At 40.6% G+C, this 18,454-nt stretch overlaps 1 protein-coding gene across 1 annotated transcript; it reads right to left on the bottom strand.

Moving 5' to 3' along the window:
• Positions 1-631: 631 nt before the first annotated feature.
• LOC117573193 (uncharacterized) lies at positions 632-3,235 on the bottom strand. Its single transcript, XM_034256186.2, has 6 exons — positions 3,191-3,235; positions 2,956-3,034; positions 2,812-2,886; positions 1,624-2,741; positions 1,077-1,565; positions 632-1,012 (listed from the first exon to the last, which is right to left on the bottom strand). Exons 1-4 carry the CDS (start codon positions 3,215-3,217, stop codon positions 2,236-2,238), a joined length of 687 nt encoding a protein of 228 aa, XP_034112077.1. The 5' UTR covers positions 3,218-3,235; the 3' UTR covers positions 632-1,012; positions 1,077-1,565; positions 1,624-2,235.
• Positions 3,236-18,454: the final 15,219 nt, after the last annotated feature.

Genomic DNA, 18,454 nt, shown 5'->3' with positions numbered 1-18,454 from the left:
TACAATCCCAATAAAGTTCGTCTTAAAGTAAATTAAAATAAAATCGTTTGTTTTATTTTTCATTTACCCTTCGTGTAACGCGAAAAATATAATTGGCGTAGCCGGTAGGATATGCTCTAAAAGAATTAACCAACAAACAGTCGTGACCGCTAAGGGATTCTAACATTATCCAAGGTCAACGCGTATAATGTTGTCTTTTTAAATATGTACATATCCGCTAAAAACATCTACGTGCATGAAGTGCAGTGAGAAATCGGAAAAACATTTCTGTATTCGAATAACAAACCGCAATACTTCAAATAGTCGTGGGCCAAACCCATCTGTAAAAAGACAAAAAGAAAGCCAAAGTGGCCAATTTAAAATGGAGACAGATTTCATTTTCATCAAAATGCCTCGGAACCAAATGCCGAATAAATACCCCTATTATAAAAATTAAAATGAACGAAAAAATTTAAAATGTATCATTGATACAGGTTCCTCTATAAATCTCATCAAAAAAAATATTTTCAATTTTAAAATCAATAAAAATCCAATTAAAGTTAAAACTATAAACGGTATCACCGAATTATCGAATATTATCTCTTTCGGTCCTAGTAGACTTTGTCCCACAGATCAATAATTTTATATTCAAAACTTCTCTGAAAATTATGATTTATTATTAGGACGCGAATATTTAAAAGCTAGTAAGGGGCTGTCCATGTATTTGTTGTTGGCTTGTCAAAATCTCTTTATTTCCGCAGGTATCTTCTTCGTCTTCGTCGTCTACACAATCCTCGTCAAGCCATTCGAGGTCTTCACATCCTTCGTATGTCTGAATCACTAGGCATTCTCCCTTTCGTCGTCCAGCCACACGGTAAAGGGGTTTCTTTGATTTTCAATCGAAGCTTACAGTTACATTTTTATGGATTATTGCATGCCGAGTAGCTGATTTTTGTGATGCAAAATACAACCCACACGTTTTGCATATGCGCTTTTGAAGTTGGCTTTGTACCGACGGACAATTCAAGGGAATCTAGAGTGAAAGTGGGGAGTGTGATATTAGCACATTCAATATATAAAATTTAGACAAAGTTTACCTGCAAATATTTGTTGTGTTTATTTATTGATACCACGAGAACTCTGCGTTGCATTAGGTCCAGAAAATTGCCCTTCTCATTGTTCTCGGAAACCATTATTTCAGAGACACTCTGAACAACACTTATAGGAGGAGGGAAAAATCTGTCAGGTAGAATTTGAAGTAATCCACTTCTAAATTCTCCACAACATTCTTCAGAACGGCCTTTCACAATTTGCAGAAAGTATTGACTCTCACGAACATGTTCTTGATACCAGTACTGATCTATGTCATCCAGTTCTGCATCTTCTTGTTTAGGTAGACAATATTTGGTAGTCACAGGAAAGTCATCGAGAACCATGTTGCCCCAAACTTTTCTCTAAGTCGAAGTCTGTGGTTCTGCCTTAGTTATCCAAATGGCTTCCAAACATGTCGTGCGGTAAAATCAACCCAGACAATTCTCGGCTTAGTGGGGCCATTCTCCTTTCGACTCGGTTGAAAGCACTTCTTCCTGAAATAAAAATGGTTTTTACGATATAATTTAGCTATTACTTAGATAAACATTTTACCTGGAGCATTTGTGGCAGCAAAAATTGCATCCAAATTGTATGCCTTAAAATGTTGTACTGCATAGGAAATAATCTTCCCATATCTGGGATTTTCATCAGGGCACCATCGGAAGTTATAATAACCACCAAAAGCTTGGTATTGATTTAAAAGACTCTAGCTTCACAATACTGTCGAAATCTCTAGCATGAGTTCCAGCAGTAGATGAAGAATGCTTTGGGCCAGAATAACCAACTGCTTTCGGGTCTCCCAGTTTTTGTGGACTTATGATTACACCCGCATAAACTGATGGGATTAGCTTATGCCTTGGGGCAACAACCCAATCGGGATCTGGCAGCTTGTCCTTGTATTCAAGATGCATAAGCAGAGGTGCTTGCTTATTTGCAGCAGTCAATCCAATTGGGCCCTAGCCTTGTCGTCTTGTGACAAAAAAAAAAACACTTGAGCAGGGCCGAGAACAGAGGCAACGCTTTCAAGATATTTTATAGATGCTGTAGCAAAATATCCATCTATATGCTGCTTGTGATAATCTGTTTGGGCTCGACAAAGCTTTACCGATACCGTTCTCACATGACGTTTTCCTTCAATCGAGGAAGAGCTTCTAGGCAATAGTCTTAGATAGGTTGCGCTTCTCGACAAGTTAAACCCTTCTTTTTTGAGCTCTTCATGGAGATCAGACAAGGTTTTACACTTCTGACAAGGTTAGTGCGCCTCTTTTCATCAGCTCCACTTCCAAACATGGCTATCTCCAAATTAGTTTTATGGAGAAGCGGTTGATCGTCTTCAATCGGGGGTCTGCCGACTGTAGATCGTTGGCTACAAAAACTTTTAGCTTCAGGAATTTCCTCAAATAGGCAACTCAATTTTTGTTGTTTATTCTGCCTGTATTTATTTTGAGCTTCTGCAATTTGTTGCTTGCGCTTGAGGCTTCTTCTTTCCTTTTCAATTTCTTGCCTAGTTTTATCAAGCTCCTTTTGGATTTCGCTAGACATTGTTGAATTATTTGCCTGCGCTAGGACTGCTGCTCTCTGAGTTAAGGATACAATATTTGCCTTTGCCTTTTCCTGCGCAGGCTTTCTGTAGCTTTTTTCGCTGTTGACATTAGATGTTGTCTTTTCATCTACAATAGTAAAGTATTTAAGTGATTTAGTTGGTCTGTTAACTAATATCTTTGATTATTATTTACTTACCATGTTCATTTTTTAGATCGATGGAATTGTCATTTGAATCGATCACTGATTGAGGAATATGATTTTCATTTTCATCTAAAATTTAAAAGTTTTTGGGTGATTTGTTCTTTAACCAATATTAAAATAGTTTTATTATTCACTTACCTTGCTGAGACCTTAGATCAGTAGAATTTTCATTATCGATCGCTGAGTGAGGAACATCGTTTTTAGGAGTACATATATTCTGTAAATAGTTAAAAAAATATAATAATTTTTCCACCAACATGCAAAAGCATGTGTTTGGCACAATTTATAACACAATTTTTTTTTTATTTTGACAACACTATGAATGCATATGTGTAGCGAACTAAATTAAATATATTAAAAATATCGTACATACCTTTGAAGCATTCATAAAAAATGACATCGTTTTGATTTTTTTTGTTGCAGCTGATTTTCATATTTTTTTATTACATTTTTATATATGTTTGAAAATCTTTTTCTTCTTTTTTTTTGCTGTTTTCCATATTGCCGTTGCTTCTTTTTGGCAATCCGACGGTTTTTGTCTGGATATCGCAGCTTGTATGTTTTAAATAACGATTGAAATAATTCACTGTTTGATTCCATTGCAGAACATGTCACAACCGAAACTTTAAAACAGATTACAATTCATTCCATAATTTCACAACGAAGAGATGATTTTCGATATACAAATAATAGCATATGTATTTCGACTTAATTGTAGAATTGGATTCGGTACTTATCGACGGAGTAATCGGCGCGAAATCAATTTTTGAATAAATACTTTTAACAACAAAATTTTTATAAAATGATTACGTAATCATTGTCCAAGACCCCTCCCTCCCCATGTAATCAAACATAATCATTTCCAATGTAACTAAAATAGAACCATTATCATACATAGAAACAAAAGAAGTGATTTTGTTTAACAATAAGGAAACTATTATTTACAAATATTCAACAATTACAATTGTATTACTCTTAATTCTTATTGTTATATACTACTTAGAAAATCAAAACACTTTTCAACACAATCATACAAAAATATGTAAGTTAAAATTAAACTAATACAAGTGCTTATGCTGGATTACAGAAAAACCAGTCCCACTTATGTACCCTGAATTAAACGCTTGACAAACCAATTTCTATAGGTTGGAGGAGTGACATAACTCGTAGCGACAGCGACCAATCGTCACAATAAAAAAAAACCACTTCACGCCACTTTCAAAGTCCAAAGATCAATTAAAATTTTCCATTGCAATTTGAGGACTCTGGATTAAAACGCTAACACATACACAAAACATTACACATATGTTAGCTCTAAGTCGTAATAGGAAGTTTCTGGTTTAAACTCAACATATTGTAAAGTTAGTAGTAAATTAAAATAAAATCGTTTGTTTTATTTTTTATTTACCCTTCGTGTAACGCGAAAAACATAATTATATATGTTTACGTGGGGGCGCTGAAAATATCCAAGTTCTTCCTTTTCCGAAATAAAAACACTCGCGGTTTTTTCTTATAACAAATATGTATTTATTGCAAACTTTTCGGGTTGTTGAAAACGCACAATTGGGGGGTAATTATACCGTAGCGAAAGAGACGAAAATTAGAACTAACAATAGAGAAAATGCCGACGGCATTTCGTCGATCTATTGTGCTGAGCGCGGCTCAGCGGTGGTGAGTTGTGGGAGAGAGAAGCTTAGAGCACTGGAGCTTGAGTGCATTCTTACGCACTGAGCGCATTGCTAGTGAGCGAAAAAGCTTTGAGTGCTTTTCGGTCGGCGGAGCGGAGGTGTGCCTCTCACTTAGCAATGCGCTCGCATCAACATTCTCCCCCCCTTGCAATATTGGGATTGCAAAAAATAACAAATTTGGGAGGATACCCGGCAGGACAATATCAGGATAGATAGAGTGGGTGTGTCTTGGAGCGCAACGACGCCGTGCAGACTCCTTCAGCGCCCATGCGAGTGATGGAGAGCCCAAGGCCCCTGGCAACGACTCGCTGATGCGGCTTACTGGACAACACGGATCCAACTCGCGCTTCGAAAGCCGCAGTCCCCATGTGTATCCTGACCGCCGCAGTGGGGAGTATGCTCACTCCTTTGCACTGGAAAGCGCCGTCTGCGGGAGCTAGGCACGGGCCGGGAGCGTGGGTGAGTGGGCCTGTGGATGCCGGCCTGGTGGATGCCGGCATGGAAAACGTTGACACGGGACGTCCTTGGTGGTTCTTCTCCGGAGGGTGCCGGGTGGTCGCGTCGGCTCCTGGGCTGGTGCGAGGGTGTGCCGGGAGGCACGGAAACCCCACGCGGAGTGACCGGTGCCATCGGTGCAGAGGAAGACTGCGTCTCCGTCCGGGATCGTTCGACGGACAGTCGAGCTGAAAGAGGCTCTAAGGGAGGTCCTGTCACAGGATCAATCGTATAGGTTCGGTTGACGGACAGTCGAGCCGAAGGTGTTGGAACCGATTTTGAATGGGGGCCTAACAAAGGCTTGCGTTTAGAGGATCGTTCGACGGACAGTCGAACCGAAGAAGGATCAGAGTGGGGTCCCGTCACAGGACCAATGGCGAAGTTTCGTTCGACGGAAAGTCGAGCCGAAAAAAACTGAAATAGATTTGGAGGGGGGTCCTGTCACAGGACCGATCGTAGGAGTTCGATCGACGGACAGTCGAGTCGAAAAGGACGAGATGGAGTTAGAAGTGGATTCCGACACTGGGCCGGTCAGGATCCAACCGAAAATGGTCTCTTGACCAATGAGGGTCCCACAAACGTTCGGACGAGAGCCGCCGAGAAGAACGGATGGGAGGATATCTGCGCCTAAAAGCACGTCTATCTGCGAACTCTCATAGAATTTGGGGTCGGCCAGCGGGATGCTTGGCAGATTGTCGAGGATGGTTTGTGGGACAGAGCATGAGGGCAGTTTTCCTGCTAATTGAGGAAGGACGAAAGCCGATGCCTCAATCTGCAGATCTGGTCGCAACGGGGAGCCAATTAAGAATTGGAAATGCTTTCGGGGCTGGGCTGCTACAACTTGAGTCAGCCCAGAGACGTGGGCTTGAACGGATGTGTATGGCATCCTTAAGCGCTTGAACAATCGTTCAGAAATGAAGGTAGCCTCTGATCCGGAATCGATCAGAGCCCGTGCTGTGTGCCGAACGCCGTGATGGCAAATATGTACAACAGCTGTACTCAGCAGAACACCTTGTGTGTTAACTGCCAGGAATGATTGCACATTAGCTGACTGGGAAGGAGTGGACTGTATATTTGGAGTGGGATTAGTGACTGTCGGCGTCGGGTTGACTCGATGCAAGAGTGTATGATGGCGACCCTTGCATGTAAAACAGTTGTGCGCACTTGTGCACTTGGCCTGGACATGGCCTCGTGCGAAACAGTTTAAGCACAGCTTCTGTTGCTTGATATGGTTGACCCTTTTCATTGACACCCATCTGGAGAAAGCGAGGGCACAATCGAATCGGATGGTTCTCCCGGGAACAGAAATTGCAGGTCTGGGTCTTAATGGTCACAAAAGAGTTGACCTGCCTGGAGACGGGGGCCTTCTTGGGTGAGGCTCTTGGAACCGTCGGAGCGTTCGTGCTGGATGACACCTCCGCTATCGCTTCTAGGGTGCGATGCCGCTCTAGAAGAAAAGCGTTCATGTCAACCCACGTTGGAATATCGCTCTTGTTTTGGATTGACTGTTCCCAAAGAGAAAGGGTCAACTTGGGGAGCCTCGAAGAACACAAGAAAACCAGGATGCAATCCCAATTCTCTGTGTCGATTTTCGAGTGCTCTAAGGCTGTCAGACAGGCTTGAATGGTGCTCTGCAACTCCTGAATAGAGGAACCCGACTCTTGCCCAATGGCGGGCAAATTGAACAAAATTACGAGCAACCGTTTGTTCTCGAAACGCTCAGTCAAGCTGGACCACGCCGACTGGAACCCTTCATTTGTCAAAGGAGATTTTGACACAATGGCATGGGCTTCACCGCTGGTCTTGGAGTTGAGATAGAAAAGTTTCTCAACTTCCGACAGTCTCGGGTTCTGTATATAGAGGGCTGTGAATAAATCCCGGAAGGTGGGCCAGCGAGTGTAATCGCCTCCGAAGACTTCGGTGTCGCACGGAGGTAATCGACACCCTGTGGGCATGGATTGCACAGCTTGTGGTTGTACGGGTGTACGGGGGGTGAGCGCCTGGGATGCGTTGGCTATTTGCTCACCTAACAGAGCTGCACACTGCTCGTAGGCAGCATAGCAGTACTCGTACTTGGCCTGAACAGTAGGGAGCTCTTCTGTGGTCATCTCCTCAGACATGACGCAAGAGCAAGCCTCATACTCATTCTCGACCTTTTCCCATAAGGAACGCATCTGGTCCCTTCGGACTTGGCACGTATATAGGGATGGGCTATCAGCCGAAAGATTGTTGACTCTCGCCGCAAAGTGACTGATACGATCAGTCGCGGCGATGAATTTCGTCAACGCTGTGTCTACTTTGTTTTGTGCCATCTTGTGGATCGGGACGGAAGGAATGGATGTAACTAGTAGAAAATATACCAAAAAATACTAGAAAAAATACCACAGGTAGTGCTGAGGTATTTTGTACCCAAATGAGTACGGACTGCGGACACAGGCAACGAACGAAAAGGGGGCGGGGGAAAATTCCCGCGACAATCAAGCAAATGATTGTCGAAAACAAGAACAAAAAGGAACGAAAAAAAATACCACGAAAATACAATACGCTGGAAAAAACACAAATGTGGTTAAAAAAGCGCTGGATGGAAAAATAATAAATAAATTGTCACGAAAAAAAAAACAAAAGATTATTTATATATTTGTATATGGATATGTGTTGGAAGGAGAAGTGTATTTATACGTAGGTGTGTATATGTGTGTGGGTATGTCTATGTGTGTGGGACACTGGCTGGAGGTAGCCTATACACCGACACTTGAGCTGGGAGTTGCTCTCAAATACACACACTAAATATATCACTTGGCAAAAAAAAAGAAAAGGGTAGGGTATGTCGAGAGCGACTACCGCTGCCCTGCCAATCTATTACTTCACTCGCAGAAGTACTTGTGCACGCGGTTAAGCATGCACAACAGTGTGTACGTATGTTTGTATGTAAAACTCGAGAGAGCGAGAGCAAGTGCGGCTGCAAGCCGCCAAGAGCGCAGTGTGCAAGAGAACGTGTGTGTGCGGTGAGAGCGCGAGAGCAAGCGCGGCTGCAAGCCGGTGCGCTTGCGGAGAAAAGAGAGAGAGCACAAATATGAGTGTATGAATGTATGTCGGCGATTATCGCGACATACAAACGTACAACGGACAAGAAATAAAGAAAAAACGAAATGCTGGTACGCACAGCTGGAATTTAAGTTATTTAATTTAAATGTTTATATATGTATGGAGTATACAATATATAACATTCGCACTTTAGTATATTTCTCTCTTGGAATACTTTCCACTTCTCACCGTTTGCACTTGCACTTGCACTCAGAAAAAAAGAAAAACACACATGCATACATACGTTCGCGATTGGCGGAAAAAATAGATATAATAATTTGTTATAAATTAATGTATATAGGATAAAAAACGCAGAAAAGGTCGTCCGAAGCAAAATGGAAAGCAACTTGGCAAAAGATGTTGGAATTTTTTGCACAATATCTCGGAAATTGAGGGGCGGACGACCGTGGGAGAAGGATAGGACAAATAGAAAAAAATTGTGATACTTATCAGCGTAGTATGCTGGAATGCCGATGATAATGACATCCGGCTCGAAGGACCAAATGTTCGTGGGGCGCTGAAAGTATCAGAATTGCTTTTTCCGAAATAAAAACACTCGCGGTTTTTCTTATAATATATATATAGATTTATTATGAACTTTTCGGGTTGTTGAAAACGCACAATTGGGGGGTAATTATACCGATTTAAGTGAGGCGAGGTTTAGAACTAACAATAGAGAAAATGCCGACGGCATTTCGTCGATCTATTGTGCTGAGCGCGGCTCAGCGGTGGTGAGTTATGGGAGAGAGAAGCTGAGAGCACTGGAGCTTGACTGCATTCTTACGCACTGAGCGCATTGCTAGTGAGCGAAAAAGCTTTGAGTGCTTTTCGGTCGGCGGAGCGGAGGTGTGCCTCTCACTTAGCAATGCGCTCGCATCAACAATATATATGTATATATAAGTTAAATATAACGAATCAATAGCGCGGTCCGCAGCAGCTGATCATGCGGGACCAGGGTGACCGAAAGCGGAGTTTCAAGAATACGCTATTTAAATATGAAACATATACCAAAGTGTAGATACTCAGAATTATAAGTTGGTTACACTTAATGTGATATATTGGTATTTTCTAAGAAATCTTTGTTATCTAGTTAGAGCTATCGAGGTTAACCGGAAGCGAAAAGATCGCTCTCTTCTGTTTTCAAGTGCGTGGTGAACAGACGTGAATACGCATCAAATCGGTTTGCTTGAATTACTAAATGAAATTATATTGTTCATACATACGTACAATAAAACTAATAAATAATATCGTACAAATCATTTGAATTAATTGGCGCCCAACCATTGGTAACTTAGATTACCTACGCGTTCGAATATCGCGGTTATAAAAATGAAAAATCAACAAGCGTCAACAGCAGCGCAGCAAAGTGTAACGCCAACGCCGGCAGCACAGTCGCCCGCACAGTCGCATCAGCTGTAAAATTGTGCATAAAACAGCAAGAATTTTAGCAGAGACGCTCACTGCTGCCATCAACAACAACAACAGCAGCACAGCAAAGCGTAACGCCAGAACAGTCGCATCAGCTGCAAAATTGTGTGTAAAACAGCAACAATTTCAGCAGAGACGCTCACTGCTGCCAGCAACAACAACAACAGCAGCACAGCAAAGCGTATCGCCAGCGCCAACGTCGACAGCGCAGTCGCCTGCACAGTCGCATCAGCTGCAAAATTGTGCATAAAGACAACAATTTCAGCAGAGACACTCACTGCTGCACAGCAGCACAGCAAAGCGTAGCGCCAGCGCCAACGTCGACAGCGCAGTCGCCCGCACAGTCGCATCAGCTGTAAAATTGTGCATAAAACAGCAAGAATTTTAGCAGAGACGCTCACTGCTGCCATCAACAACAACAACAGCAGCACAGCAAAGCGTAACGCCAGAACAGTCGCATCAGCTGCAAAATTGTGTGTAAAACAGCAACAATTTCAGCAGAGACGCTCACTGCTGCCAGCAACAACAACAACAGCAGCACAGCAAAGCGTATCGCCAGCGCCAACGTCGACAGCGCAGTCGCCTGCACAGTCGCATCAGCTGCAAAATTGTGCATAAAACAGCAACAATTTCAGCAGAGACACTCACTGCTGCCAGCAACAGGAACAACAGCAGCGACAACAGCAGCACAGCAAAGCGTAACGCCAACGTCGACAGCGCAGTCACCTGCACAGTCGCATCAGCTGCAAAATTGTGCACAAAACGGCAACAATTTCGGCAGAAACGCTGCCAGCAACAACAGCAACGCAGCAAAACGTAACGCCGACGTCGGCAGCGCAGTCGCATCAGATGCAAACTGTGGCCACAATACAAAGCAGCAACCACAACCAGTGACTGCTGCGCGGGAACTGTACCCCACAAAAATAACTACAAACGGTGACTGCTGCGCGGGAACTACACCCTGCAACAATAACCACAAACCGGAGACTGCTGCGCGAGAACTATAACTTACAACAACCCTTTTAAGATTCTCTTAACCAATCATGTAAGTGTAGCTCCTTGTAGCAAAGTGTTTTTAAGTCTGCAACTTACGTATTAAATAACATTTAGCATAAGCGCTATATTTCGTAACTCATAGTTTAATATTCATTATTGGAAAATAAAACACTATCTTTTCGTTGATTGTGAATAGGCTCATGTTTATCATTGACGTCAGCAGTGAATTTATATTCACTGCCACAACTCATGAGCTCGCCATTCCGTATTTATAGAAGCCTTGAACAAGAATCTAGCAGTTCAGAGTCAGACACTGAAAGCCACATTAGGATTCTTGGAGGTAGAGTTATTGCAAGTAGGCACAGTCACAGAAACCCTCAGGCAGCCATGGACCCAGAGCAGCTTAGAATTGTAGTCGAGGCAGCTATCGCCAACGCTTTAGCTGAGCAAGCAGCCGCAAGCCAGCGGGAGAAACAAGAGCTAATACAGAAAATCAACGAATTGTCAAGCCAGATGGCAACGTTTCGCGTTGAGCAACTGGAAGTGCAGACATACGCTGCAATAGAGATAAGAAACGACGTACGTTGCGACGAGCCATTGGATGTCGTCAAATGCCTGCATGAATTTGCAGGGGTCCAAGAGTGGTATGTCTCTTGGAGACAAGCGGCGTTAGCCGCCTACGACATTTTCAAACCGTATAATGGCAGTTCACGCAATTATCAGGCAGTAATCATAATTAGGAGTAAAATTCGAGGCCCTGCCGATGCAGTTCATGCCTCTTTTGGTACAGTTTTAAGCTTTGAAGCAATCATAAGTCGCCTTGACTTCACATACAGTGACAAGCGCCCAATGCATGTCATTGCGCAAGAGCTTGGTACATTGAGGCAAGGTAACATGCCACGTCTCCAATATAATGATAAGGTCGAGAAAAACTCACTCTGTTGATAAACAAAGTCAACATGAGTTATGAGCCAGCCCTAGCGGAGGGCTTACGTGACAAATTCCGCGACGACGCGTTGCGAGTTTTTGTTTCCGGGCGTAGTCTCACAGATGTACTTTTTGCTGCAAAACCTAAAGACCTGCCTACGGTTTTAGCCCTTGCGCAAGAGGTCGAATCAAAACACGAGAGTCCCTGCTACCAATCATTCAACGCAGAGTAGCAGGGGTCAGCAGAAAATTTTTAATCGACACGGGCGCTGCAAAGAGCTACATAAAGCCATTTCAGCAACTTAAATCCATTACTCCTGTCGATAAGCCATTCTCGATTTATTCAATCTATGGTTCAAACAAAGTTACGAAAAAATGCTTGTTACAAATCTTCGGCGTAACCGCCCCATTTTTCTTGCTAAACAACCTGTCAACATTTGATGGCACTATAGGCCATGACCTCCTAGCTCAAGCAAGTGTCGATTTATGCTTAAAAACCAGACAGTTAAGGGTAGGCTCCAAATCCGAGACTATCCAGTGTAAGCGTTAATCTCACAGATGTGTAAGCGTTAATCTCACAACAGCAGCAAATATAGAAGCTCCATCATGCGTCAAAGCGAAATTCGCACGGATGCTAAAACTCAGGGTCAAGGCCTTCGCCGACCCAGACGAGGCATTACCGTTCAATACTTCGGTTGTAGCATCCATATGAACGGGGACGAGGAGCCTATATATTCTAAGCTATACCCTTACCCTATGGGTGTGGCCGACTTCGTCGATTCGGGGGTAAAAAACCTCCTTAAAGACAAAATCATACAAAAGTCCAGATCTCCGTATAACAACCCAATTTGGGTTGTTGGAAAAAAAGGTGTGGACGAAATGGGTAACAAGAAAAATCGTATGGTAATAGATTTCAGAAAACTGAGCTCAAAAACCATTGCCGATAAATACCTAATGCCAAACATATCAATGATATTGGCGAACCTAGGTCAAGCAAAGTACTTCACGACACTGGACCTGAAGTCAGGCTACCACCAGATAACTCTGTCGGAACGTGATCGCGAAAAAACCTCATTTTCCGTAAATGAAGGCAAGTACGAGTTTTGCAGGCTTCCGTTCGGTCTGAAGAGCGCGGGAAGCATCTTCCAGAGAGCCATCGACGATGTGCTCCGTGAAAAAATCGGCAAGACGTGCTACGTCTACGTAGATGACGTCATCATTTTTTCAAAAAACGAAAACGAACATGTCAAACACGTTGACGAGATTTTGAAAAAAGTAAGTGAAGCAAACATGAGGGTCGCTAAGGAAAAATCTAAGTTTTTCAAAACAAGCGTAGAATACCTTGGGTTTATAGTCACTGACCAGGGAGCTAGAACTGACCTCGAAAAAGTAAGGACCTTTCAGCATTATCCTGAGCCAAAAAACCTGTACGAGGTTAAATCCTTCTTAGGTCTGGCCAGCTACTATAGGTGTTTCGTAAAAGACTTTGCGGCCATCGCAAAACCAGTGTCCGACATCTTAAAAGGTGAAAACGGTACAATCAGCTAATATAAATCAAAGAATATTCCTGTGTCTTTCAACGAAAAGCAGCGCAACGTTTTCGTATCCGGATTACATGCAGCCATTCGATCTGACCACCGATGCCTCGGCGTACGGCATTGGGGCAGTCCTCTCACAGAATGGCCGGCCCATCACAATGATTTTTAGAACTCTCAAAGACAGAGAGGCGAACTACGCTACTAACGAGCGTGAAGTCCTAGCAATTGTATGGGCCTTAGCAAAGCTTCGTCAGTATGTCTATGGAGCGAGATAAATCAACGTCTATACAGACCACCAACCTTTGACCTTTGCAGTTTCTGAGGGTAACCCCAATGCAAAGATAAAGCGTTGGAAAGCCCGGATCGACGAGACCGGCGCACGGTTATTCTACAAGCCCGGGAAAGAAAACCACGTAGCTGATGCACTACCACGGCAAAACGTGAATTCCCTTGTAGACAACACCCCCAGCTCTGACGTCGCTACGGTACACAACGAAGCTTCTGCCACTTACACCATGGAGTCACCCGATAAGCCAGTAAATTGCTTTAGGAATCAGATCGTAATTGAGGAAAAAAGGTACCCTTTAACAAGGAAAGTCATATTGTTCCGAGAAAAGACACGGCATACGCTTTATTTCGTAGACAGGAAATCCTTAATTAGGGAAATGAAAATTGCAGTCAACCCTAAGGTGGTTAACGCGATCCATTGCGACCTTCACACCCTCGCCCAGATTCAGGATGAACTGGTTAGAACATTCCCAGCGACGAAATTCCAGCATTGCAAGAAGATAGTCGCTGACATCTTCGACGTCAATGAGAGAAGAGAAATCTTGACGGATGAACATAATCGCGCCCACAGGGCAGCACAAGAGAACGTCAAGCAGGTATTACCAGACTATTACTTCCCAAAAATAAGACAATCTATTGCGACAATGAGCAGTCATTGAACTCACAAACAATTTGGACAATGCTGGCCAACAGTTTCAGCGTCAACATTGCAAATGCTCCACCGCTGCACAGTGTTTCGAATGGGCAGGTAGAGCGCTTTCATAGTAGCTTATTAGAGCTCGCTAGATGTCTAAAAATCGACAGAAAAAATTAGTGACACAGTTGAAGTTATTTTGTTGGCGGCAACGGAGTACAATAAATCGATCCACTCTATTATTGACAGAAGGCCGGTCGATGTACAATAGTTCAGGCGCGTTCGGACGAACTGCAAGACCAAATCCAAAGCAAAATCAGAAACGCTCAAAACGCGCCAAGGAGCAGGGAAAATGCTTTGCGGCAAAATAGAGTCTTTGAGGTTGGCGAGAAAGTATTGATAAAATCCAACAGAAGGCTGGGAAACAAGTTGACGCCATTGTGTGAAGAAAGAGCGGTGGAAGCGGACCTGGGGACCACGGTACTTATAACGGGGAGGGTGGTCCATAAAGACAACATAAAATGACTCCCTTTTCTTTCCTTTTTTCTAGTCATTAGGCACATATATTCTTTAGCCACAAGGCATTTATATTCTTTAGCCACTAGGCATTTATATTTTTTAGCCACTAGTCACTTATTTGATAGTTCTATCAGCCGCGAGGCACATTTGTATTTAGCCACCTTGCCATAAATTCCTCTGCATATAAGAAATAGCTAAAATAAAAATAAAAAAAAACACGCATTTTTAGAAAAAACTAGATTTACAGAGATGCAGCTAATAAATTTTAATTGTAGGCAGGTCGAAATAAACGCTAGAGCTCAGGATTGAATATATAAACTAACCTCCACAGTCAACCAAACTTCAAAGGTAAGCAAAGATTCACAAATCGACACAAGCCGTCTTTATGAGACTATTAGCTAGAAGCAGAATGTTGTCGTTGGAGTTACGAAATCTAGTCTTGGCTATTTCCCTTGCAAAAGCTAACATAGTTAGCATAAACATATTAGATCATGCAGACTTAAGATCGATTTGGTTTGAGGAACCCACTAACACACTGATAAGTGACCTTACTCAGATTTTCTTGTAAAAAAGTAACTATTTATAAAACTTCATCCTGAGAACGATAATCCAGCAATGATTCAAGTCGACAACGGTACTAAAGTCAGAGTGCAGGGCACACACCTCATCACTTTCAACAACAGAGCCAAGATCAACGGGACTCTGTTTATAAACCACAACAACGCCCAGAATACAGTCCCTGGAATCGCCAACTCTCCCATCTTGAACATCACCGCCAGCCAAGATGTTCTGAGCCTCCCGTACCTTTAACTAAATGAATGTAACCTGGAGGAGATCGAGAGGTTTAAGGAAGCAGCCGGAACGCATCGCATCTACAATGTGGCATTCTTCGTGGCAGCCGTGTGTTGCGTGCTCATCTGCGTCGCCTCACCTGTTGACGCGTCATCACTGCGAGGAAGCCTGTAAAGCAGTTGAGAGACGTCGTTTGCGGAGATAGGGTCGGCCGAGGGCGGCCTTAGACTCGAAGAGGGGAGTAGTTAAGTAAAACGAATCAATAGCGCGGTCCGCAGCAGCTGATCATGCGGGAGTTTCAAGAATACGCTATTTAAATATGAAACATATACCAACGTGTAGATACTCAGAATTATAAGTTGGTTACACTTAATGTGATATATTGGTATTTTGTAAGTTACACTTAATAAGACATGTTAGTATTTTGTAAGTTACACTTAAGGGGCTGTCCATATATTACGTAATCACATTTTCTTCGAATTTTTACCCCCTGATGTTTTACCGTTTCAGCCTCGTTAACAGCAACTCGACTGGGTGCCTGCCGAAGGGCACAATGTTGGCATCCGGCACGATCTTGAGTTGAATTGGGCGCTCACTGTTTCCACTGCTTCTTCATATTGCGGACAGGTATCAATATTAGTTTTGGTTTGTAAAATATTAAGAATTCTTTACTGATTTGATTCCTCCCCAGCAGGGGGAGAAAACTGGTAGCCGGCTGCTGTCATCTGCACTCGAAATTTTGCCACGAAGTCATATCCCAGTAAAGCATCACAGGCAATGGCATCATGCGGAAGAAGTAGGAACCTGTGTGTCATCTGCATTTCGTCGATCTTCACCTCTTCATTGAATTGACCCAGAGGGCGACCTCGTATTGTTGAAACACTCTGCTGTAATTAGACGCCGTTAATTTTATTGACCACTGCCTCTTTAATGATTGAGACGTCAGCTCCAGTATCCACTAGCGCCTCTTCCACAACTTCAGCGATTTGCAACTTTTTCAGTCGAGGATCTTCGATAGACAACTTTCATGTTAGGTGCAGCATTGCAGTTTTTTGACTTGTGCCCATTTTCGTTGCACCGAAAACACTTAACCTCACTCTGGCAATCTTTTCGAAGGTGGTCCTGTGCGCCACAGTTAAAACAATGCTTCTTCTTGGTTTTCGGCTGTGCGCTGTATTGGTTTTTGTTTGGCTGATTTTGTCGTTTCTCTTCTTTCTTATTCGTTTGGTTACTCTCATATACTTCACACTTTTATCTTAATTCTTTAAATGATGAACATCTACGACGTACTTTATCACTGATTGTATGTCTGAAACTCCAAGCGCGGCAATACATTTCATTTGCAGGAGATAATCGTGAAAACGAAGACGAAAGTCTTTGTGTTTTACACGCTCAGCTAATTATACCCGCTACCCATAGGGTAGAAGGCTATTATAACTTTGTGCCGGCAGGAAATGTATGTAACGGGTAGAACGAGGCATCTCTGACCCTATAAAGTATATATATTCTTAATCAGCAACAACAGCCGAGACGATCTAGCCATGTCCCTCTTTGTGTCTGTCCGTCTGTGCGTATGAACACATAGAACTCAGAGACTACAAGAGATAGAGCTATAATTTTTTCGACAGCATTTGTTATCTCTGCCACGCCCACTTCCGCCCCCGCAAATCAATAAAATCGAATAACAAGCCCAATTTGCAAGCTACATCTGCGAATTTTGGTGGTATAGTATTTATGATTTCTGAAAATTTGATTGCGATCAGATAAAAAATGTGGAAGTTATTAAAGAAATACTTTTGTATGGGCAAAACCGCCTACTTACTAGGGGTCTTAGTTGCTTTGGCCGACAATCTGGTATATTGAATGTGGTACTATATCGATATAACAAATATACCATTTGGTATATTATTAGTAAATTTGTATTTTTGGTATATTTTGAAAAAATACCGCAATATTTTGCTTTTATTGAAAATGGGTAGCGGTCGAGCACACTCGACTGTAACTTTCTTTCTTGTTTTCTATTAATTTCGGCGCTTAACACATTTTCCTTAGCAAATTCTTCAATCAACTTTCTTCGCAATGTATTATCGAACACAGCAGTTTACTCCAGAATTAGTGTCCCAGTAGGGGTGAGCAGTTGGCGCGCACTTGGACATATTTCTGCTTATCACTGAATCCGTATGCGTCTGCGTTCAACTCAAAGTTTTGAAACCATTCCACCACTTGCATACTATTTCCATCAAGCTCGAGAATAATTTTTGCAAAGTTTTCCACTTCCAGCTTTCCGTAATCTTCCTGTATTTCGTCACTCGGATTATTACTGTATTATTATTATTATTATTATTATTATTATTATTATTTATTATTATTATTATTATTATTATTATTATTATTATTATTATTATTATTATTATTATTATTAATTAATTATTATTATTATTATTATTATTATTATTGTTATTATTATTATTATATTACGATTATATTTTTTATTATATTATTATTATTATTATTTTTATTTATTATTATTATTATTATTATTATATATTATTATTTTATTATTATATTATTATATTATTATTATTATTATTATTATTATTATTATTATTATTATTATTATTATTATTATATTATTATTATTATTATTATTATTATTTATTATTATATTATATTATTATTATTATTATTATTATTATTATTATTATTATTATATTATTATTATTATTATTATTATTATATTATTATTATTATTATTATTTATTATTATTATTATTATTATTATTATTATTATTATTATTATTATTATTTATTATTTATTATTTATTATTATTATTATTATTTTATTATTATTATTATTAATTATTATTATTATTATTATTATTATTATTATTATTATTATTATTATTATTATTATTATTATTATTATTATTATTATTATTATTATTATTATTATTATTAATTATTATTATTATTATTAATTATTATTATTATATTATTATTATTATTATTATTTTATTATTATTATTATTATATTATTATTATTATTATCTCATTATTATTATTATTATTATTATTATTATTATTATTATTATTATTATTATTATTATTATTATTATTATTATTATTATTATTATTATTATTATTATATTATTATTATTATTATTATTATTATTGATTATTATTATTATTATTATTATTATTATTATTATTATTATTATTATTATTATTATTATTATTATTATTATATT

This window comes from Drosophila albomicans, chromosome 2R (genome assembly GCF_009650485.2).
Source record: "Drosophila albomicans strain 15112-1751.03 chromosome 2R, ASM965048v2, whole genome shotgun sequence".
In the NCBI taxonomy this organism is placed as follows: domain Eukaryota; kingdom Metazoa; phylum Arthropoda; class Insecta; order Diptera; family Drosophilidae; genus Drosophila; species Drosophila albomicans.
This window is presented reverse-complemented; position numbering and strand designations above follow the sequence as displayed.

Excerpts from the sequence above, each read along its gene's own strand:
- LOC117573193 (XM_034256186.2), bottom strand. The coding sequence starts at position 3,217 with ATGTCATTTTTTATGAATGCTTCAAAG. Across the intron at positions 3,035-3,190 it reads TTTTTATGAATGCTTCAAAG|AATATATGTACTCCTAAAAA; the intron begins GTATGTACGATA and ends AACTATTTACAG. Across the intron at positions 2,742-2,811 it reads CGATCTAAAAAATGAACATG|ATGAAAAGACAACATCTAAT; the intron begins GTAAGTAAATAA and ends TTACTATTGTAG.